This window comes from Pristis pectinata, chromosome 8 (genome assembly GCF_009764475.1).
Source record: "Pristis pectinata isolate sPriPec2 chromosome 8, sPriPec2.1.pri, whole genome shotgun sequence".
In the NCBI taxonomy this organism is placed as follows: domain Eukaryota; kingdom Metazoa; phylum Chordata; class Chondrichthyes; order Rhinopristiformes; family Pristidae; genus Pristis; species Pristis pectinata.
Window position 1 is genome coordinate 49,226,877 of NC_067412.1, and position 24,834 is coordinate 49,251,710.

General features: G+C 41.8%; 1 protein-coding gene across 2 annotated transcripts in view; it reads left to right on the plus strand.

Annotated features, from left to right (window-relative positions):
- si:ch211-26b3.4 (connector enhancer of kinase suppressor of ras 2) overlaps positions 1–24,834 on the plus strand; it is a 563,588-nt gene that overhangs the window by 190,277 nt on the left and 348,477 nt on the right. For both annotated transcript variants that reach the window (XM_052021060.1, XM_052021061.1), the window contains exons 4-5: positions 733–820; positions 23,389–23,430. In XM_052021060.1, the coding sequence (XP_051877020.1) occupies positions 733–820; positions 23,389–23,430 (130 nt within the window). The remainder of the gene's footprint in view (positions 1–732; positions 821–23,388; positions 23,431–24,834) is intronic.

The window sequence follows — 24,834 nt, forward strand, 5'->3', positions numbered from 1 at the left end:
CCTCAATTTTCTGACCTTTCAAAAAAGTATCTACCTCCACTTTAAGTATGTCTAATGAGCTACCCTACATCACTTCTAGCCAGCTGAGTTACAGGTACTGTTTTAATGCAAAGGTTAACACGTTTGTCTTAAGTACATTAATTTGACTGAGAGCCTTAGCTTTTTGCACTGATATCCTGATCCAAGGGTTCAGAGGAAATTTACCATGATGTTACCAGGGAGGAGGATTCAATTCTTAGGGAAAGGTTTGAAAAATTAGGTGGATTCTCCTTGGGAAAAAGATTAAGATATGCTATGCAAAATGATGGGTTATTACCAAAATGATGTGCAGATTTAAAATCATTTGCCCAAATCTGGGGAATGTGGGGAGTAATATTTGTATTCAGAGTTGTCAGGATCAGGAACATTCTGCCTGAAAAGGTGATTAAACCCAGTTCCAGGGGCAATTTAAAGTGGCTGTTGGATAGCTAGTCAAGGCTGAAGAAAGCACAAAAAGCGAAGGGGTACAAGTTCTCTTTCAAGGACTCCTCACAGCCACTGTGGGTAGATTGGCCTTGTTCTGTGCTCTATGATTCTATGAATTATGATATTAATTGAAAATAATTTACATAATATATGCTATCTGAACTATGCTGTAGGTGTACCTGTAATTTGCTGAAAAGGATTCATCTATGTAGTTCCATGAAAGAAAGATTGTCCAATTGCAATTCATTGTTATTCGCTGTGTTTTAGGTCGCCATTCGTTAGTGTGACGGAATATTCACTTCTTAAAAACAACATTGTTCAGCTGTGCCTGGAACTAACAACCATTGTACAACAGGTAAGTGTTAAACTCTCATCAAGCCACTTTATCCCCAAAATTATATTGAGGCATGATGCCTTTATCCCACTATTGCTGACTAATTGAAATATTTCTTTGTTTTCAGTAATTTAAAATGTGCGTTTATTTAACTTGTAAATGTGTTAGTAATTTGATATTTGAGATTGCAGAGATGCACAAATCAAGAATGTGATTTCACTGACATGTATTTGATTTGATTGAACAAGACATCAAATATACAGCACACATAAGAAATCAGTTGATGTCACTTGGATGGAATCTCATTCATGATTACTGGCAATTCCTCATTTCAGGAAAATAGTGAATGAACTCATGAGCTTCGAGAGCTTATGAACTGGATGAGTTAGAAGGACTGATGTAAGCTGACATGTTGGATGATATATATGCAAAGTCTTCTTTCTATGTTCTTGGTCAATTATTTTGATTGTTAAAGTCTTCTGATATTACTCCTGCACTCAGCCAGTCCAGTCAGAAATGTTTCTTCAGTCTGCAAGATTAGTACTGCCTGGATTGGAGAATACATACACACATACATACCAGGGAAGTAGTCATAGTTACATGTCAAAGTTAGCAATCCATTCAATGCCTTCAGGCAAGCACGTGTGAATAGCTGTGATGTCATCAAAAATAGATCTCTCAGGGCAGGAGTTCAGTCTGAGGATGATGGTGTGACTTGCATAACCATAGATCATCTGTTCTTCATGTTCCATCTGTGGAGCAGGTGGCCACATCATCTCTGACTTCAAGCAGTTCCTGGTTTTGGAAGGTGAAGGCCTGGAACTTCATAACTTGAGTCATTTTCCAGATGATGCTTGTGATCAGACAAGAGAATGTCATCAAGTGGTGGGGCTGTCATTAGTTTGTAAGGCTTTTAAGCGTGTAGAGTTCTAGGAGTGGTTGCAGGACTCGGATGGGATGGGCGCACACAGTTTAAGATTCCGTGTCAATGGGTCTGCTTTGTTGGCTGTCAGCTGCAACTGTTCTTTAAGGAGAATGTTTTCCCTGTGGATATCAGGAGGTTCAATGGATATAGTCTAAGACTTGGGTGATGTTGGACATGAGGGGAGATGGGCAGGATTCAGCAATCAGCTCTAGCCGTCATGAGTTAAGAAACAAAAGCAGTCCTTATTCCATCTGGTGGAATGGAAGGTGCCAGACTGCTTTATGTCTGATTTTATATCTTAGTTCTTGCAGTGTGTCTATTAGATTCAGACAGTAGTTTTTACACATTAGGCTATGCCAATGACAAACTAAAATTTAAACAAATGGAATGAACAATCTATTACTTAACTTTGGGTTAAACTGCATATAGAATGAAATGCTCACCCAGATCTCATAAATAAATGTAAATTATCCCAAAATGGAACCAAGCTGAGGGATGAGATATTTTGAGATGAATTGTAGGTTTACTGCATTAAAAAAAGATATGTGAAAAAAAAGAGCTTAACTTTGGTTAGTAAATTAATTTGTGTTGCATTTGACATAAATTTGCAGATATTGAATCCTTTAAACTAAGTCTTTTGAAGAAATTTTATTTCAGTACAAGGAGCATGTTATCAGCAGGGTGGTTAATTTGGCTGAAATGAAGAAGTGGCTAGCAGCTAGATATAGTCATTAAAACTTAAAGAAGCTTCCAAGCAGAGAGTTGTCAAGGACACCTGCATGAAAGGCATAATACGAACAGTACATTTGTTCTTTTACTTCCCCCTTCCCCCACCATACAAAATAAATGCCTTTATCGTTAAAACTTGCTATGCATTTCCAACATTTTCTGTTCATATATTTATTTCTGGCATCTGTAGTTTTCGTATTTCTAATGCCTTTAAAATGAATATCACTGAATTGATAGCCCAGGTAATCAATTAAGTAATAACACCTTAATGAGGAAAGTGTATTATTGAAGGTTGCATGGAGTTGTGTCATATCCCCTGTTGAGATTTCTTGGATTCTTTGTCCTTTTGTATTCCTTATCACTTTAGTTTCACTATTTCTTTTGTTTTCTTGCTATTTTCAATTTGTATTGCTGCCAGCTGTAATTTTCATGGGACGAAAGGAGGAAGAGATTTTCCCACAGAGGGATTGAAAACAGAAGCAATTATATGGGCTATGAGTTTGCCAACAGCTCTCCCCGTCCTGGGAGAAGCAGTCAGGATTGCACCATCACCTTGAGTTGGACCTTGAAAGTGATGGGTGCAGAGTCCCAAAGATGATAAGAACATTAACGTCCAGAAATTGGGTTTCACCTGCTTTTGGTGCACTATGCATGTGCCACAACTAGTGCTAATACCCACTTGAAGTGAAATCGGGCAAAAGGCCATTAATAGAAGTGCTATAACTATTTGCAGATAGATTCATGTGTAAAAAAGGGAACTGTGCCGTTCCCCTGGGATGCTGAATGCAGAGCTCACAACTGCAGTGTCATTGCCTTGCTGACAGCTCTCCCTGTGGCAGTCAGAATACAGCTGCAGGCAGGGTTGCCGTTGATGTGAGGGAAGACACAGGGGAGGCAGGGATTGGTGCTCTCCTTTGTGTCTGCCTTCCCTTCCCAGGCAATGGACTGGCCTGATCGACAAGCTGTTGTGAACTGCCTCCCGACTGAGGCACCAGTGGTCAAATTATGCAGCTCAGGAATTATCTGCACAGAGAATACAAATCAGCAAACCTTTTTCCATAACGCTGACCACCGGAAAGTCAGGTTGGCAGATGCCGTTACTAAGTCATCGATTAGCATCCCATTTTGGAACCCTGCATGATGTGCCTCTAGTTTTTTCTCAAGTAAATAGTGAATGTTTTAGGCCACATACAAAAGCTTCACTTTCTGCCGGCATGACTTGTGACATCATTAGTTGAACAACAGTCACTGTGCTAAGGTGTAGTGCAAACAGAATTGCCTGGGTCAATTTCTTGATGGGTACAATATCATTTAGGAGTGCTTATTAGCACAACCCACCTCTGATAAGATCACTTTAAAGCATGATTTGCACTTAAAGGATATGAGCAAGTGGGAGCAACTTCTAGACTTAGGTTTCCGCACCCACATTGTTCCAAATGACTAGCAGACAAGCCCAGTTTGATGCACACTGATGTGTTGAACAAATTTGGGAGATGCCACTAATCACTGGAGCCTCTTTGTCCCTCCAACTCAGCTTAGCCTACCACGGGATCATTAAACCTTCTGAATCACCAACCCCAACAATTCCTGAGTAAAAATGGATCAAATCCAACAAACACACAGAAACACCAGGCGATGCAAATGATTGATTAAATCTAAGTGATCAAATGCTGTTATATTTTCCTTGAAGAGAGAATCAAATTGCATCACTGAGTCACAGAGGGATACAGCATGGAAACAGGCTCTACGCCCCACCAAGTCCACGCTGACCATTATTCACCCATTTCAGACCAATCCCTCCCCAATCCATTTTATTCTCCCCACATTCCCATTTTCCCTCCTAGATTCTACCACTTCATCTACACACTGGTGGCAATTAAAAGTGGTCAGTTAACCTCCCAATCCTCACATCATAGTTCCATCTATTAATCCAGGCCCTAAATTCATCTGCCTTACCTGTTATACTCCTTGCATTGACATAAATACACTTCAGCACCTCAGCCCCAATGTGTTCATTAACCTGGTCCTGCCTGTCCTTCCTTTCATCCTTACCTGACCTAATCTCTAGATTCCCCTCAATCCCTCCACTTGCTGACCTACTGCTCTGGTTCCCACCACCCTCCGCCCCACCACACTCACTTAAACCTTCCCAAGTAGCACTACAAAATCTCCCTGCAAGGACATTGGTCCTCCTCCAGTTTAGGTCTAACCTGTCCTTCTTGTACAGGTCCCACCAGCTCTAGAAGAGACCCCAGTGATCCATGTATCTGAGGCCTTCCCTCCTGCAGCATCTTCTTAGCCATGCATTTATCTGTACTGTTTTCCTATTTCTTGCCTCACTAACACAAGAGTAATCCTGAGATTACAACCCAAGAGGTCCTGCTTTTTAATGAACTGCCTAAGTCCCCAGAATTCTCTTTCCAGGACCTGATCCCTCTTCCTGCCTATTTCACTAGTACCAATATAGACCACGACCTCTGGCTGCTCACCCTCCCCTTTCGGGATGTCCTGTGCCTGCTCAGAGACATCCTTGACACTGGCACCACGGAGGCAACACACCATCCTGGAGTCTTGGTCGCGGCCGCAGAAGCATAGACTGTGGCCCTGACTATAGAATCCTCTATCACTGTTGCTCGCCTGGTCCTTGACCCACCCAGCTGTACAACAGAGGCAATCGTGGTGTCACTGATCTGACTGCAGCTGTCATTTTCTCCTGAGAAGCTATCCTCCCCAACAGTATCCTATCAGTACACTTGTTTGAGAGGGGAATAACCACTAAAAACTCCTGCACTACCTGCCTCTCCCTCCTGGCAGTCACCCTTCTACCTGACTGAACCTGCAGTGTGACCACCTCATGAAACTCCTGTCTATGACACTCTGCCTCCTGTGTGCTCCTCAGTGAGTCCAATTGCAGCCGGACACACTTCTGGCAGACATAGTATTCAGAGACACCAGACTTCTCCCTGGTCTCCCACATCTCACAGGAGGGGCATACCACTGTACTGACTGACATTACTGCCCCTTTTAACAACTAGTGGAACCAAGGAAAGGAAAAGGAAAAAAAATCTTACCCTGCCTTACCTTGTTGCTCCTCAACCTCCTCACTGAAGCCCGGAATTCACCAACTTTGACCTCAACAGCAGCACTTCCAGCTCAAGGCTGCCCTTCTCAAAATGCCACTCCAAAATGGCTGCTCCACAAGACCTTGCCTCCCTTTCATTTGCTGCTTGATCCCACAGTAAGCAATTAAACAGCTCCAAATCTGAGACATGCGTTTTGAATGGTCACTGTCTCTCTTTCTCTTTTCTAGGCCTCACTTTAATATTACACATAACATAGGACAAAGAACAGGACAGCACTGGACAGGCCATTCGGCCCACAATGTTGTGCCGATCTTGATGTCAATTTATACTAAGTGTCCTCCTCCTGCATATCGTACATATCCCTCCATTCCCTTCATATTCATGTGTCTATCTAAAAGCCTCTTAAACTCCACCAAACTGCCTGCTTCCACTACTACCCCTGGTAACCCATTCCAGGCACCAACCACTCTCTGCGTGAAAAACTTGACTCTGACATCGCCTTTATACTTTCCCTCTCTAACCTCAAAAGTATGTCCTCTGGTGTTTGACATTTCTACCCTGGGGAAAAGATTCTGCCTGTCTACTCAATCTATGCCTCTCATAATTTTAAAGACCTCTATCATGTCTCCTCTCAGCCTCTGACCCTCTGGGGAGAACAACCCAAGTTTGTCCAACGTATTTCATACCCTCTAATCTAGGCAGCATCCTAGTAAACCTCTTCTGCACCCTTTCCATAGTCTCCACATCCTTCCGATAATGGGGCAACCAGAATTCCACACAAAACTCCAAGTGTGGTCTGACTAAAGTTTTATACAGCTGCAGCATGATTTCCTTACTCTTATACTCAACACCTCTACCAATGAAGGCAAGCATTCCATATGCCTTCTTTACCACCTTATCCACTTGCATAGCCACTTTCAGTGAACTATAGACCTGGACCCCAAGATCCCTCTGTACCTCAATGCTATTAAGGGGTCTGCCACTAACTGTATACTTTCTCCTTTCATTTGTACTCCCAAAGTGCAACACCTCACACTTGCCCAGATTAAACTCCATCTGCCACAGCTCTGCCCATATCTGTAACTGATCTATATCCCGCTGTATTCTTTGATAGTCCTTTACACTGTCCACAACTCCACCAATCTTGGAGTCATCTGCAAACTTGCTAATCCATCCATCTACATTTTCATCCAAATTATTGATATATATCACAAACAACAGAGGTCTCAGCACTGATCCTTGCGGAACACCACTGGTCACGGACCTCCAGCCGGAATAACAGCCTTCCACCCCTGTTCTCTGTTTTCTATGGGCAAGCCAGTTCCGAATCCAAACTTGCAATTCACCCTGGATCCGTTCAACCTACCATGAGGGTACCTTATCAAATACATTACTAAAGTCCATGTAGATACCGTCCATTACCTTAATCTCATCAAGCACCTTTGTCACCTCCTCAGAAAACTCAATCAAGTTTGTAAGGCATGACCTGCCCCGCACAAAGCCATGCTGACTGTCCCTAAGCAGGCCATGCCTTTCCAAATGTGCATAAATCCTATCCCTCAGTAGTCCCCCTAATAACCTCCCTGCCACTGACGTGAGGTTCACTGGCCTATAATTACCTGGATTACCCCTATTTCCCTTCTTGAACAAAGGCACAACATTTGCTACGTTCCAGTCCTACAGTACAAATTACATTGTAAAAATATAAATATGTAGTTGTATTTTTTTATATATCAGAAATACATTGCTGCCAAGTATTCCCACTTCACTGCTTATCATCTCCTTAAAATGATAAACAATTTTGAGTTCATCAGGTTGAGGGATGGATGTAACTTAAGCTGCCTAAGGAGTCAAGGACCTTCTGCTTTCTGCACTGTTGGTAAGTATGGCAGTATTAATCCCTAGGAGTGCATGGTTTCAGAAATGGGACACAACCTGGCTCCAATTTCTGGTTTTAATGGAGCAGCATATGGAAATTGAAAAGAAACCTATATGCACAAATAACAGCAAAAAAAAACTGCTAGAGGAACTCAGCGGGTCAGGCAGGAAAATGTGCAGTCAACATTTTGATCGAGACCCTTCATCTGGACCAGTTAAAGGGTCTCAACCTGAAACATTGACTGTCCATTTCCTATCCACAGATGCTTCCTGACCCACTGAGTTCCTCCATCAGTTTATTTTTTTGCTCCACCTTCTAGCATCTACAGTCCCTTGTGGCTCCAGGCACAAATAACATCTTAAGAAAGTAAGAACACAGGAGATGGGAGCAGTAATAAGCCATTTGGCCTTCAAGCCTGTGCTGTCATTTGTAATGACCATAGATGATCTTCTACCTCAATGCTATTTTCCTACACTATCTCCATATCTCTTGATTCCCGTAATATCCAAACTGAGCCTCCATAGCTCTCTGAACGAGAGAATTTCAAAGATTCACCACCCACTGTGTGGTGACGTTTTTCCTTGTCTCACTCTCAAATGACCTACCTCTTATTCTGAGACTGTCCCCCCCCCAGTGCTTGACTTCTCAACGAGGTGAAATAGCCTCCCGGCATTCAGCATGTTGAGCCCTGTAGACATTTTGAAAATTTTAATAACATTTCCTTTCGTTCTTTTAAATTTAATAGAAAACCTGCTTTGTCTGCTCATTCCACCATCCCTGAAACCAGTCAAGTGAATCTTCTCTTTAATTCCTCTATAGAAAGTATATCCTACTTTAGGTAAGGAGACCAAAACTGTCCTATTCCAGGGCTGCTCTAATCAAGGTCCTATGTAACCACAATAAGGCATCTATGTTCCTTTACTCAAATCCTTTCATCATAAAGGCCAACATACCATTTGCGTTCTCAATCACTTGCTGCATCTGTATGTTGACCTTCATTGATTTGTGCACAAGGACATCTGGATCACTTTGGATGTCAACATTATCCAATCTTTCACCATTTAAAAATAAACTGTGTTTTCTACACCAAAGTAAACAACTTTACATTTATCTATATTGTATTGCATCTTGTCCACTCATTTGGCTGATCTGTACATCACTGAAGCCTCTTTACATCCTCTTCCCAACTCACAATCCCACCTAGTTTCATCTCAAGACAAACCTGGAAATATAACACATCGACATATCATTGATGTAGACTGAGAATAGCAGTGGCCCAACCACTGATCCCTGTGGTACCCCAGCCAATCTGAGAAAGATTGTTTATTCCCACTTTGCTTTCTACGTCATTACCAATTTGCATTCCACATCAGCATGTTATCTCCCTAACTCCGTGTTCTAAGCTTGTTGACTTTTAAAAGCCTTTTAAAAACCCAAATGCAGCAGATCCACTGGTTCCCCTTTCTCTTTGCTACTAGTTACATCCTGAAAGAGCTCCCTAAATTGATCAAATTTGATTTTCCTTTTATAAATTCATGCTGACTCTGCTCAATCCCATTATTCTTTTCAAGGCCTTCTAATATCATATCTTTCATTACAGATTCCAGTTTTCACCCTACTTCATGAAGAAGGTTCTTTTTTAACTTGACACCACATCTAACTTGACGATATTTGTTTCCTGGGTTCTGGAAACTGACCAGAGAAGTGGAGGCAAATTTAAGCAGCATTTCAGATGGATATTTAAATTCGTCTTTGCCCTATCGGAATAAAAGCTAATTTCTTGCTTCCACTTCTGTGGGTTCTGTGGGTGTGAGATGGCTGATGAGACCAAAATGTAGCCTGCAGACTGCCACAGATGAGAGAAGAGTTGCTTGACTGGTTTGGCAGACAGTCACCAGCCAGGGATTCCCAGGAGTCAGTCAGGATGATTCAGATTTTCAAGACAACACCCTTGAATTATTTCCTCAATCCAGTTGGCAATCTGTGGCTGTTACAGAGCTCAGAGTGTCTGGTTTGGGAGTCTGCTGTTGTGGATGCAAACGTTGTGGCCTGCCCATTAGAGCTAACTGTGTTAGAAATGTTGAGTTGGAAGAAGACAGTGGCACTGGTTTCCTTGTCCTGCCAAAAGATTCAGAAGATTTGCAGAGGCAGTGTTGATGGAAAGTCTTGGTGCTTTAGGGTGTCTACTATAAGCAGTTTTTGTCTCAAAAGCATACAAGAGGGCAACGATCACAACTACTCAGTATAGCATGAGCTATGTCTCGGATTTGAGGTCTTCTAACACTCTTCCTCAGACAACTAGTGTTTGTGCTGGTGCACAGGAGGTAAAGATAAGTCGCGTCATCAGTGCCTGTCTTCATTGAGAGATGGCTCCAGCAATATTGGAACAGATGCTTATTTTCCAGGGTTTCATTGTGGACTTTTTCCAGGAAGACAGTATTATTCAGGGGCATGCTGGTTGAGGACCTTTGTTTTGTGGATATTAAATGTCAGGCCCATTCTCTTATATGCTTCAGTGAGCAAGTTGACGCTCAGTGCTGGTGCTCAGTCTCTGAATGTGAATACCTGGAACTGCCATTTGTAGACCAGAGCTCAGTGAATGGGAATGGAGTGACCTTGGTCCTGGAGTGGAGGTGACTTTTTTTAAACAGTTTTCCATTTGTTCTGTAGAGCAATTCCACTCCAGCAGGTGAGGTACAGCATTGCAGCAAAGAAGATTGTCTGTGAAGCTCATGTTGTACCTGGGGTGCAACAGCTATCCCACAGTAAAAGAAGTCATGTGCAGGCCGTTCCACTTCTCAATATGAAGTTCAGGATCCAGAATGTCAGGACCTCATAGACTGCTAATGACAGGAACAGACCTGAAAGTCACTCTGCTATCCGAGCTCAGGATCTCAAATGTTTGTGAATCAGTCTCCTCTGATCTCCATCTCATACAGTCCTTGTTTGGATACAGCTTTTTTTCCATCTTTGAGAATTTCAAATTGACAAAATGAGAGTCATAGGCACTATGGATGTATTGGTAAGAAGAAGAAAGTTAGTAATAGCATCCATAGTTGTGATTACAAGCTCTTTTGGATCAAAATGTATTGAGGTGGGAGGTGCACAGGAGGGAGGTACAAAGAAAAATGCCCAAGGTTTCAGGAGACATTGCCTACTACAGAGTTTACAGAGAGAGGCTCAGCTTCCCTGACCTCCCAGTGGAGCAGTGCATCCATATGTTAAGGTTGATATGTCAAGAGTCCATGGACATTCGGCAACCTGTTGCTCAAAGACCTGCTCCTTGATGGTGCGTGTGATCAAGAATTACCAGCAGCTATGAAAGTAATCACTGCAACTCTTTTACTTCCAGATCCTTACAAGGGGCTGTTGCAAATCTATCAAGAACTTTTCATTAGGAAGCACATAAATTCACTCAGCAAGTCATTGATAGCTTGTAAGGACTAAAAATTGTATATGTTACTCCTGTAAGGAGAATAGCCTGAATGAACAGAGGCTTTGATTCACCTCTCTGGCTGGATTCCCCAAGATGTAGAATGCTTTCTCTGTACAACTATGGTGATTCTTGCACAACTATTGCAACAAAGGGATTTTATAAACCCCATCAGAATGCTTGCAAGTAGCATGCAAGCATAACAATAGATTAATATAGATCTGAACTGCTTTCCCTGGACACTGTCATGATGCATTCATGATGAGGCAGTCCAGGAAACAGAAGGGAGACAAGGGTGACCCCTTCAAACTTGGCTCACAGCAACTCTGAGGAACCCCATGAAAGTAATGAGAAGAACCACAAAGTCTCACACTGTGTTATCAAGCATGCAACCAGAAGTGATGCTTCAGGTGCTTGGACAGGTCTGAGGCAGCCTGCAGTACTCACCAGTGAAGGACCCAAGATAGCAGTGGAATGGTGCATTCTGCACAACATGGCAGAAGTGGAGGAAGACTAATGAACTCATGACTTTTTTTTGTTGACAAGGTCAGAGAAGAGAAGAGCAATCAGAAATGTAAAGGAGATGCCCCTATTGCTAGACCAGCTGCTTATATTGCTGCCAGGAATGCCATAATATTGCAATGATCACCTAGAGACTTTTTCTCATGTTTATCCACAAAAATTATGCCCCCATCTATTCCTAAGCACAGGGACACCGGTTTACCCAGTGAATGATGGTAGTAGGAAGATACCGTGGACCAAGACTTAGATGGTTCTGTATGTTCACCGAGAGTCAAACGTAGCAAGTGAAGTCCTGCAATCTGCCCCCTCTCATTTCTGAGAAAAATTTGAACCCACTAGTAATTCCAATTCCAAAAGATTCATAGATGAATATAACACAGAAACAGGTCGTAATCCCACTGGTTCAACACCTGCCATCAAGCACTCATTCATATCAATCCCATTCTTATTCTCCCCACATTCCTAACAACTCATCCAGATTCTGCTGCTCACCTACACACGAGAGACAATTTATAGTAGTCTGTTAACCTACTGACCTGTATGTCTTTGGGATGTGGACGGAAACTGGTGCACCAGAGGAACCTGGGTTGCCTCCCTTGGTCTTTGCCCATCGTCCATCCTAAATATCTTGTATTTCAGTTTGTACTCTGTCCCTCTTAATAGGCCTTGGGTTCATTTCAAGTTGGGAGGCCGTGATTTGCAGAATGCTTCAGTAAATAGTGCTGGGGATCCCAGAGGTTCACAATTTATATCAATAATTTGGATGAGGGGATCAAGTGAATTATGTACAAGATGGCTGATGATATAAAGCTGGACAGCATTGTAGGCTGTGAAAAGGATACAGTGACACTTCAGGAGGATATAGAGGGGTTGAGTGAATGAGCAAGGACATGATAGATGGAAATTTATTTATAAAAATGTGAGGTCCACTTTGGAAAGAAACATGGAAAGGTGGCATACTTTTTAAATGTTGAGAGGTTGAAAGGTGTTGGTCTTCAGAGGGGCCTGAGCGCCCTTGTACACAAATCACTAAATGTTAACATGCAGGTACAGCAAGCAACTAGGAAAGCAAATGATTTTATGGCCTTTACTTTAGGAGGACATGTAGAGATGCTTTGATCCAATTCTAGAAGGTGCTGATGAGAATGCATCTGAAGTATTGTGTTTGGCTTCCCTACCTAAGGAATGCAGAGTGCAGGAAGGCTGCAGGTTGATTCCTTGTAGAAGAGATTTGTCATATGAGGAGAGGCACACTGGGCCTATACTTTCTTGAGCTCAGGAGAAGGAAAAATTATCTGATTGAAACGGACCATCACAGTTATGCTGCTGGGAGGTCTGCTGCCTCACAGTTCGACCAACTTGGGTCCAACCTGTGGTGCTGACCATGCAGAATTTGCACATTCTCCCTGTGACCTCGAGGGTTTTGTCTGGGTGCTCTGGTTTCCTCCCACATGCCAAAGCTACAAAGATTGGTTGGTTAACTGAATGCTGCAAGTTTCCCTTGGTGTGTAGATGGGTGATAGAATCTGGGGAAGTTGATGGAAATGTGGGGAAAATAAAATGAGATTTGTGTAGACAGGTATTTGATGGTTGGCGAGGACTTGATGAGCTGAAGGGCATGTTTTTGTGCTGATGACTCTATGAAACCTATAAAAACTTTACAGAAGTGAACATGGTAGCTGTAAGGGTGTTGTTTCCCTCGGCTGGGGTGTTTAGCAGTAGGACAGGGATGAGAGAAAATTTCTTCAGCCACAGAGTTGTCAATCCTTGGAATTCTCTACCCAGTGGTTCTGTGGAGGCTCAGTTGCTCAGCTTTCATTGCAGAGGATACGTGACTTCCTAAAAGTGGCCGTGGGGAACTCAGGAAAATCACAGTCATCAAGGCAATGGTACTGAGCAAATTGTTGGTGATCCATGCTGACAATCTCCAGGTCCTGATTGACTTCAGTCTAGAATCCAAGAAAAATAGGCTAGTGAGTTGATGTATCAGGTTTCATTTTCCAAAATTCCCTAAATATGCAAAAACTTCCATGAGACTGGAAAAGAACCAGTGCAATTCCTTTAATCATAAAGTCAGGGAGACAGCAAGTAGAAAACTACATGCCGGTTAGATGATCTGCCATTGGGAAAAAGTTGGGAGCTGTTACTAATGATGGTATAGCAGGAAAGAAATTCAAGGTAATCAGGAAAGGTCAATGTAGTTTTGTGAAAGAAAAATCAGCTTTGTATGAGGGGCCAAATGGTTTATTCCTGCTTCTGTTTATTATTAGAATTGGAATTGTTTTATTATTATCACTTGTACCGAGGTACAGTGAAAAACTTGTCTTGCATACTGTTCATACAGATCAATTCATTCCACAGTGCATTGAGGTAGTACAGAGTGCATTGAGGTACTCCTCTACCTCTCATTTGTTATGCAGTCTCGAGATGTGAAACCTGGAAGCTAAAATTAATTGATACAGTTCAGTTGCGATGATAAATTCTGAACTCAGTTGACTTCTGGGCTCCCGATGCAGTTCAAACCCGTTGGTTAGAGGATGACTTCAGACCAGAGTTCGTCACGGTACAAATGTGAATTGTCAGTTTCACACATAATCCACAATTAAGCAGTTCTTATGTAAATTTTTATCATGTGATGATAGTTCGTGACAAGGATATTTATGCAGAAGAATTCTGATTGGGAAGAGTGAGAAAAGATAAGAAGGCCTAGTAATTCTATGCCATTGCGCTAATTGATGACATTTTAACAAAAAATTCATTGCTAATTGCAATCAAGTACTTAGTGCAATAACAGGGCACCATCAGTACCTTCATGCACGCGATAAATGCATATGCAATGTGTTAACAGCAAACGAAAATTGTTCTCACACGTAGTTATAAACCTTAACTGGAGGACTGATATTGTTAAAGCAAAGTGTTGGTTAAAGCAAGCCCAACAGGTTGGTCAGTGGGTGTCTGAAGTGTCCATTATTCTCCAGGTTAATTTTCCTCAAGTGGTTTTCTCAGAGTTCCCTATCATTCTCCATGCTTACTTTGCTGGTGTGCATCCTGACGATCCTGCCCCAACTACCCTGTCCTCCAGCAAACCCCATTCTGCACCTCTGTCTGTCCCCTCTCCAGCTGACCCCATGGGCCCACAAACAACACCACATTAAGTGGCCCAATACAGTTTCAAATGCATACAGTACTGAGAAGAAAATCAGTTCCACTTATCTGAAAAATGATCTGCAGCATGGACTGCTCAGCATATTTCCTTGCTATTGTTTCTGCCAAGTTTTACATTATAAAAGGACTAATTTCACACTGACTTTTTGCAAGTGGGAAGAAGATGAAGCCTCCTGTATCTAGACTGTCACCTTGCTCTCAAAATATTAACTTCAAAGAAAACTATTAGGCAAAGTAACAAAGCACCAATTCCTCAGGATGTTTCGGCATTGAGAGATGCCCAACTGCAGTCTGAACTTCTGCAATGTACAGCCAAATGAGTTAGTATCTTGTTCATAATCCTGGCTAGTAAGTCTTGTGGTTAAAATTTGAATCCTGTATGGTTAGATCCTGCTGACTTAGACCCCGATCCAGAATCACAGCCAATGGCACCACCATCCGTCTGTTTATCTGCTCCACATGTGGAGTTCTGGTGTTTCTGGCTAAAGCATCCAAGATTCCAAAGGTGTGGTCCCATCAGTGGCTGTACCTCCAGTTACACAGTGAGGAAGCCCTGTCCAAAAGGCTTTTGACACCCAATAAAGCCCTGCCTCAGCTTTTCCGTGTGTCAGAGATTTGAGGGATTTTTAATAGTTTTAAGATGTCACTTTTAAAATTGAAATAAATAATCAGAAGAAAAATAAGAAAGCAAAATAGTGGCAACACAAATGGATAGTGTAGTAAAGAAGGCATACGCATGCTTTCCTTCGTCAGTCAGGGCATTGAGTACAAAAGTTAGCAGCTGTATAAAACTTCGGTTAGCCACATTTGGAATACTGTGTGCAGTTCTGGCCGCCAAACTATGGAAAGGATGTGGAGGCTTTGGAGAGGGTACAGAAGAGGTTCAACTGGACATTGCCTGGATTGGAGGGTATTAGCTGCATGGAGAGATTGGACAAACTTGGGTTGTTTGTTTTGGAGTGTCAGAGGCTGAGGGATGACCTGATAGATGTATATAAAATTATGGGAAGAAGAGATAAGGTAGATAGTCAGAGTCTTTTTCCCAGAGCTTATGTTTAAGGTGAAAGGGGGGTAAATTTAAAGGTGATGTGGAAGGCAAGTTTTTCACACAGAAAGTGGTAGGTGCTTGGAATGCGCTGCCTGGGGATGCAGTAGAAGCGGATACAATATCAAAGTTTAAGAAGTGTTTGGACAGACAAATGAACAAGCAAAGAATAGAGGGATGCAAACTATGTGCAGGCAGATGGGATTAGTTAGATTGACATCGTGGTCAGTGCAGTCATAGTGGGCCAAAGGGCCTGTTCCTCTGCTGTACTGCACTATGTTCCATGTTCTAATTACCCTTCTATATGCCTCCTAATCTGGGGCCCGACAACATTTCAGCAGAGTGTATAATGATGGTCCTTATGCTGTAGCTCATAACCAATTTCCATGCTGTAGACCTTCTGTAAGTCTCCAATAGCTTGAGTCGAACTAATTCCATTACTTCACTGCCTTGACACCAAAAGCATCAATAAAAGTATCCTGTTTCCCTTCCCTTAGTTTACATTAGTTTCCCAGCCAGTGTTGTTTTACAAGATATTTAAATGAATATGAAGAATGCATTTGTACATAAATTTAAAATGTTTATCTCTTACGGGTCCCCACATGCAGCTTCTCTTTTTCCTGCAACCCCATGTTGGTTGTTGTTTTCTATCTGATATTTCTTGAACTTTATTTTTACCCATTAGTTTGACTAATTTTACATGCCTTTTTTATTTAATCCCCAAAAAGCAAGTCTTTTCAAGTTGATTTTCATTGGCTGAAATCTAAACATTAGTTTTCTTGTAATAAATCGATGCCTTTGCCTTTTTTAAACTCAGACAAGCTACCGCTGTTGTGGGTTGGTTACCTTACTTATAGAGGTTTGATCATTCATTGCAGAAGACCATTTAAGATCTGAAGTAGTTTGCTTTTGAAACTCTCCTTAGCTCTCCCCTGAAGCAGTCTGATCTGCTGAGTATTTCCAGTGTATTTTGTTTAATTTGATTTTCAGTATCTGCTCTGACATTTTGCACTATGCCCTCTGACTGCCAATTTTTAAAATAGATTCACCTGAGATTTACAATGAAATTGAAGGCTACATCCTCCATTCCAAGAGAAGTCATTTTAACATTGTGACTCAAAACAGGTTCAAGCCACTGGGCTAAATAGTGTTGACTGTGGCTGGTGGTTCCACAGTGAATTGTCAACATTCAGTTGCTCCCATGAAACTAAGTCCCAGTCTTAAACAGACCAGCTTTAAGTCTGGGACATGCTAAGGTGCTGATACATGGAGTCCCATAACACAACCAGGACCTGTTGGGCTTCCCCATTATTATGCTGGACAATCCATCTCTCTGATCCCACACAGCCAGACCTGGGGTAATGGAGACACAAGAGACTGCTGGAATCTGGACCAACAAACAAACCGCTGGAGGAACTCAGCGGATCGAGCAGCATCCATGGGGGTGGGGGTGGGAAGGAATTGTTGACATTTCGGGTTGCAGTGAAGATATGGCTGGTGGTGGGATCTCGTAGCAGCTTGCTGAAATGACGAAGGATGATGTACTGGATGTGGAGGCTAGTAGGGTGAAAGATGAGGACTAGGGGAACTCTATCACTGTTCCGTCTGGAGGGAGGTGAGGTGAGAGCTGAAGTCTGAGAAATAGAGGAGATGCGAGAGAGGGCTCCATCAACCACAGTAGAAGCGAAGCCCTCTGATTCTTTCCGCAACAAAGATCCAACCAGTTCCCTTCCACCAACACTCTCAGCTGCTCAGCTGAACTTGTTCTAACTCTGAACATCTTCTCTTTTGACTCCTCCACTTCCTACAAATCAGAAGTGTAGCCATGGGCACCCACATGGGCCCCAGCTGTGCCTGCCTTTTCCAAACCTTCTCTGATACCGCTTCCCAACTCTTTCTCCGTTGCATTGACAACTGCATTGGTGCTACTCTGCACCTGTGCAGAGCTCATCGATTTTATCACCTTCGCCACTAACTTCCACCCTCCTCTCAAATTCACATGGACCATTTCTGACACTTCTCTCTCTTCTCAAGAGACAAACTATCTACTGATATTTACTATAAACCCACTGACTCTCAGAACTACCTAGACTACACCTCTTCTCACCCTGCCCCTTGTAAGGATGCCATTCCTTTCTCCCAGTTTCTCTGTCCCCACTGCATCTGCTCTCAAGATGAGGCCTTCCATTCCAGGACATCTGAAATGTCCTTCTTTTTCAGGAAACATGGCCTCCCTTCTGCTGTGGTTGATGGAGCCCTCTCTCACACTTCCTCTATTTCTCGGACTTCTGTGCTGTCACCCCGCCTCCTTCCAAACAGAACAGAGTTCCCCCAGTCCTAACCTTTCACCCTACAGCCTCTGCATCCAGCACATCATCTTTCATCATTTCCACCAGCTGCAACAAGATCCCACCACCATCCACATCTTCTCCTCCGCACCTCTTTCCACTTACTGCAGGGACCACTCCCTCCATGACTCCATGGTCCACTCATCCCTCCCCACCCAGCCATCCCTGACCCCTGGCACTTTCCCCTGCAATCGTAGGAGGTTCGGCACCTGTTCCTATACCTCCTCCCTCATCACCATCCAGGGACCTAAACAGCCCTTGCAAGTGAGGCAGAGATTCACATGCCCCTCCTCCAACCTTAACTTCTGCATTCGGTGTTCCTGATATGGCCTCTACATCAGTGAGACCAAGTGCCGACTGGGCAACTGTTTCATAGAGCACCAGTGCTCAATCCACAATGGCTATTCCAAGCTCCCGGTTGCATTCCATTTTAATTCCCCTTCCCATTCCCACACCGACATGTCCATCCTTGACTTTCTCCACTGCCAGGGTGAGGCCCAACACAAACTAGAGGAACAACACCTCATTTCCTGCCTGAGTGGTCCACAACCCAGTGGCATGAACATTGAGTTTTCCAATTTTAGGTAAACCTCCCCTCTGGTGTGTTTCCTCCTTCTCCCCCCCCCCCCCACCCTTCTGATCCTCTTCCAGTCCTTCCATTTCTGTTTCCTTTCTCCCACCCCACCAGCCTCCCTTCACCAATCTTCATCCCCCTCCGACCCACACAGTTCACCCACAGGCTTTCCCCCTTCCCTATCTGGTTCTTGTTCCAGCTGCCCTTCACCTCTCCCCTAATGGTTCCCATTATCACCTCCTTTACTTAACAGACTCCAGCACTGGTGGCCCTTTGTGTTCCTGCTTATCTCCCATCAGCAGCTGTCTCCACCTTCACCCTCCCCTCCCCGACTCCACTCCATCTACCTCTCTTTATTTTCTCTGCCTCCATCCGTCATCTACCTGCCTCTGTCTCCCAACTCCACCCCTCCCCCTTCCCCACCAAACTTGAACTATCCATCATCCTTCACCCCTTCTCGGTCCACCGATCACCTTGGGCTCCTGTCTCATCACTCCTTCTCTTTATACTGACAATCTCCCCTCCCCACTCTCATGCCTGATGCAGTATTTTGACCCGAAACATCGACAATTCCTTTCCCCCCCACAGCTGATGCTCAACCCAGTAAGTTCCTCTCGCAGATTGTTTGTTTTTCCAGACCTTGGGTAAGATCAGTGATCCCACGCAGTTAGGAGGAATCAGGTAAACTAACTAATTTACATTTACCTTCGTTATTTTTTTCATTTTTATAATTATTTATATTTGTTTTTTATTAATTTCAAAACTATTGTTAAGTATCAATATTTTAAAAAATATTTAAAGGTGTTTTCTTTTTGAGGTATTTAAGATCTGTTGTTGTTGACAGCATCAACAGGAGTGAAGCTGTGCTCCCACCTTTGCCATCTGTCAGGCCATGTTGGGGTCAAATCCACAGCAATACTCCACAGGAGACCAGCTTGCCACTGAGCTCAAACAATATCTCATGGGACATTCGCCAGATGCAGGGATTTGGCTCGTTCGGCCCTCCTCTTCAGGCCTAGATGGGGTAGGATGGGATAAGTCATGGCAGTGGGACAGATCCAGCTGGATTTGTCCCAGTGTACATTGACATGTGTCATTCCAACTTACCATTAGCTCTGTACAGTCCTGCATATCAGTCCTGTTATATGCAGGGACAATATATGGATAAATTGGCCAATATTTGTCCTCAGAGGTAGAAAGCATTGGAGGCCCTCATTTGTTTTTGGTTTTGTTGTTCTGGCAACAGATGACTGAAGTTTAAACATAATCGCTAAGAAATGTGATCACATTCCATTGTTTACTTCAGCATGACAAGATTAAAAATGCACATCCTCGAATGAAGCATAATCGGGATCTTTACCATGTCACTTTTTATTATTCCAGCAACATCTAGGCACTTGTCAACCTGAGTCCTGAGTGATGTTGCACCCCCTCCCCTAATCCCCACCAGGCCCTTACCGATGCAGCACCTCTTCCAATCCCAACCAATGTAGCACCCACACCATCAGGCCCTGATTGGATCCCTGACCATTAGACCTTTTTCTCCTGCTATCCCAGATCTAATCAAGACCCAGGTACTGCATTTTGTGAAGGTAAGTATGTAACACCAGTTCAATAGTACTTAAAGCCCTGGGCACTAAAGAAGTTTACAGCGGTGGGCCAATGACTGAAATGATCATTGGCAGGCTATGCAATGACCATGTAACATGCCTTTAATGTGCATTTCAATTTCTAGGCCCATATCTGTCATTTTATCATTCAGCCTCAGACTGCTAAATTTTATTGGCATGAAGCAGAGAATAGTTGACGCCACATTAATTAGTCTGATTACAGCTCTTGGTTAAGTTGGATAAAATAATAGCATGAAAATTTTAATTTTTTTGTTTGACAAAGTTGTGAATAATATGTGGATTTTATTTTTTTGTGTCAAAGTTTCAAACTGTTTTTTTGCTTTTCTTAAAGCAAGCAATTATCAAGTAGCTCTTTATGATTAAATAATTTACAATGTGCCCATCCAGAGAGAGTCTGACCAAAAATGGAGATCCATGTATGTTACGTGCGCAAAGGGGCTAATATATTGTAATGAATTTGTTCAGTTGATAAATACTTCTCTATAAATAACCAATAATTGCTTATCCTGAAAGTCACAGAAGATTACTGATATCAATTATTTATTGCAGAAAGATTAAGATGAGTTTCTATCAGGTTTAAACAGGACAAAATAGAATGATCAAACACATTGATAGCATGTAGAGCTGGATTACTACGCTTTTATAATGTGCCTGGGCAGAAAATCAAACAGGATAGTTCTGCTTGCATAGATAAGCAAAATCTGTTTCCACTGGCAGAAGGACTGGTAACCAGGAGACACAGATTTAAGGTCATTCGTCAAAAGGGCCACAATGAGTTTTTTTACACAGCTCTGATCTGGCACACTACCTGAAAGGGTAATGGCAGCAGATTCAATACTACAGCGTAGGAAAGATTTATTTAAGTACTTAGAGGGAGAGGATCTATTGGACTGCAGTGTAAGAGTGGGCAAATAGGACCAAAAGAGTAGCTCTACTGAAGAGCCAGTGCATGCACAATGAGCTGAATTAACTTGTCTGCTGTATCATTCATTCTTTAATTACTTGATCAAATGAATCATGTTTCCAGCTTGCATCTTCAGTTCATTTCATTCATGACTGGGGCTTTGCTGACAAAGATAGCATTTGTTGCCAGTTTCTAATTTCTAAAATCAGTGACTTCAAAGTTGATCTGTGTTTGAGCCATTTGACCTTCCTTGGCCACCTTCTTTTCTGCCAGATGTGGCTTCAGTCAGTGGATAGTTTCCCCTCTGATCATCACTGATTACAATTTTACAAGGGCTCCTTGTTACCACCGTCAATGAAATTACCTTGATGTCAAACCCAATCAGTCTCATCTTGCCTCCTGAATCCTGTTCTATGACAATATTTTGACAAAAGCTTCAATAAGAACATGAGCATGAGTAAGCAGTTCAGTCATTTGAAGCTTGTCTGGTGCTTGATAAGATTATGGCTGATCTGATCCTGGTCTCAACTCCACTCTTCTGCCTCACCCCTATCCACTTGATTTCCCAGAAGTCTAGAAATACGTCGATCTCAGATTTGTAGTTAATGACTCAGCCTCCACAGCTCACTGGGGGAGAGAATTCTGAAGATTCACAACTTTTTAAGAGAAGAAATTCTTCCTCATCTCAGATGTAAGTGGATGGCTCTTATCCTGAGACTATGCACTCTAATTCTACTCTCAGAATTATATATGTTTCAATAAAATCACCTCTCATTCTTCTGAACTCCAGAGACTATCAGCTCAGTTTTCTTAATTGGTCATTATACATTAATCCTTTCATACCCAGTGTTCTTCCTTTCCACTTTCTCAATGCACATATGTTATTCCTTTAATTAGGAAATCAACACTCTCTGTGCTCGAGATGTGGCCTCAGGAAGTCCTGTACTGTTCCAGCAAAACTTCCTTACTTTTGTACTTCTTTCCCCTTACAATCAAGCCAACATCCTTTTTGCCTTTCTAATTGCTTGCTTTACTCGTACACTCAATTTTACAAGGACACCAATATTTCTCTGAACACCAGCACTCATTAATCTCAAATCGTATCAATAATATTCTGCTTTTCTATTCTTCTTACCAAAATGAAAACCTCACACTTCTCCACATTTTACTCCACTTGCCATAGTTCTTTCCACCCACTTAACTTGTTTAAACTCTTTTGCAAATTTTTATGTCCTCCTCACAATTTACTTTTGCTTGTACCTTTGTGTCATCATCAAAGGTACAAGCAATACACTACAGTACAATGCACTCATTACCATTATCTATTTTCCATTTTGTGTCAGGTAACCAATTCTCTATCAATAGTAACATATTATTCTGTATCAACATTGTACCTTTTGCAATAATTTTCCATATGGCACTTTATTAAGTCCAAATGCACTGCAAAGTGTAGCACTAATCTTATTATGATTTACTGAAAATGTTTTAAAACTTATGGAACCGAGACATGTATTTAGTCAATTAATATTTGTTGACAGATGTTGGTATTAAAGCAAAAGATCCATCTTATAGATCTGGCCACACTTAGTGGATACAATTGGCAAGAATTAGGTCCAAATTAATTGAGGAACTCTGTAGCCACCACAGAACAAGAAAATATTTCTGGTTTAAGAGCAGAAAAAATGTCAAAGAAATTCAGATTGGAGATCTCAGCCATTCCACTCAGCACTCTGTGCATGTTAGATTGGATCATACAGCAAATATAACACCTGGTCTTTATACAAAGCTGCATTAATCCTCATCAAATGGAAGGGTGATGACCAGATGAGGGAGCACTACAACTATCTGTGCCCATGATTGTACACCAAAACTACTGTATACTCATCCTTGAATTAAAGTCAATGTGAAGGGTATTTCAGAAATGGTCTTTTTTGTGCTGCTGCTATTACATTGCTCAATTAACATTTGTGATCAAGGATAAATGTCTCCCCATTATCTCATTGAGATTATATCTTTTCAGCTGAGCTCTGTCTTTGTGAATTGAGATAATTTTTCATTTGTTCAGATGCCAATCATGGATCTCAGGGTCCTCGTATGTGAAAGCTTCCTATGCAGTTGAAATCTCTCTCTGTGGCACCTACATTCTTTCAAAATGAAATAAGTAGTTTTTAAAATGGGTTAATAGCTACACTAAAATAATGATCCGAGAAACTTTGATCTGAGAAATAATGATCTGGGAAAAAATAAAGGGGTCACTGATGCCCAACCAGGTAAAGTGAAGGGCTAAGAAGTACTATGTTTAGCCTGAAGGAATGAGATAACTAATTGTTCTTTTTTCTCCACTCCTGTAGGATTCCACAGTTTATGAAACTGAAAATAAGATTTTACATGTGGTGAGTTCTTCAAAATTTATATTCATTTTGCTATCATATGCTTACAATAATGCAAAATCTGCATTATTTTATTTCATACCTGATTAAATGAACCTGTTCAACTTCCCAATCACAATATGAGCATGAATACAGGAGTAGGCCATTTGGCACCTCAACCCTATACCTCCACTAAATTTGATCATTGCTGATCTGCACCTCAATCCAAATTATATGAGGTTGCTTCCATAATATCTCTAACAAACAAACATCTATTTCATTTCTGAAATTTTCGAGATCTAGTGTCAAGAACATAAATTTGGAGAGGTGAGTTCTAGTTTTCCAGTACCGCATTTCAGATGAATGTTACAAGAGAAAGTTTCTCTATAGACGTGACAACATAGCTCTGACTTGTTGAAACATTTCTTTTGATCAAAGTTCAAACACCCATGTTGGATTTCATACAGTTTCTTCAATTAAAAAACTGTTTATTTCATTTTGATAAATTTGTGATTAAGGCGAGGAAGTTTAATGCAAGAAATTAACTCTTTTCCATCTTTAATTTTATTTAACAGTTTGATCACTCCCATTAATGCCTGATAATAGGGTTAAGATCTCTTGTGAGACCCTTTTACTACAGCTTGCAAGTGCCTATGTTTTGAAGTGTAGAACTCAGACAAGAAGTCTAAATGTTGAAATGGTTTAACCATCAGAGCAATTAGAATTCAAAATATCTCAATTTCTCACATTGATGATAATGTCCTAAAATTGTCATGTTTTGTTGTCATAGTTTGTCATTCTAGACAATAGACACCATTGCGCCACTGAATTAAGAAAGAAATTACCTTATTGAACCTATTTTATGGCTGCACTAGTCCATGATACCCAGAGCCAGGCGAGCCCCATTGTAGCAGAGTCAGGGCAGTGTTTGCAAACACTAAATGTGAAGTTTTTTATTTATTGTAAGGGAGATTTCCCAATGCTGTCCTTATTAATTCGATCTATTTCTCTTTGCTTCATGAGTAAAATTCCATTTTATTGTATAAGAATTGCAGAATATCTTGCTTGCAGATATTTTGGGATTCAGCTCATTATTGTGTAAAATCTGCAAATAAATTATTGGCTTTGCACATAAGACACAGTATCTAGCTCTTAAGAAGTTAGGAATGTTCCTGAGGTTTTCAAACAGGGTTGTGCAAATGAACTAAATCAAGAATGTGAGAAGATACTCTGAATTTTTATCTCAGTTCCTCACAGTAAATGTCATAGCCATGGTTCGATCAATGGGACATAACTGCAGAACTTTAAAAGTGATAAAATGAGTTCTGTTAAGAAGCAAATTGTAGGAATGAGCCAACAGGGAAAGTGCCCTGAAACAGCGAAGCAGCTCCTGCGTGTCTCAGCAGTTAAGTACTGTGGAATAGAATA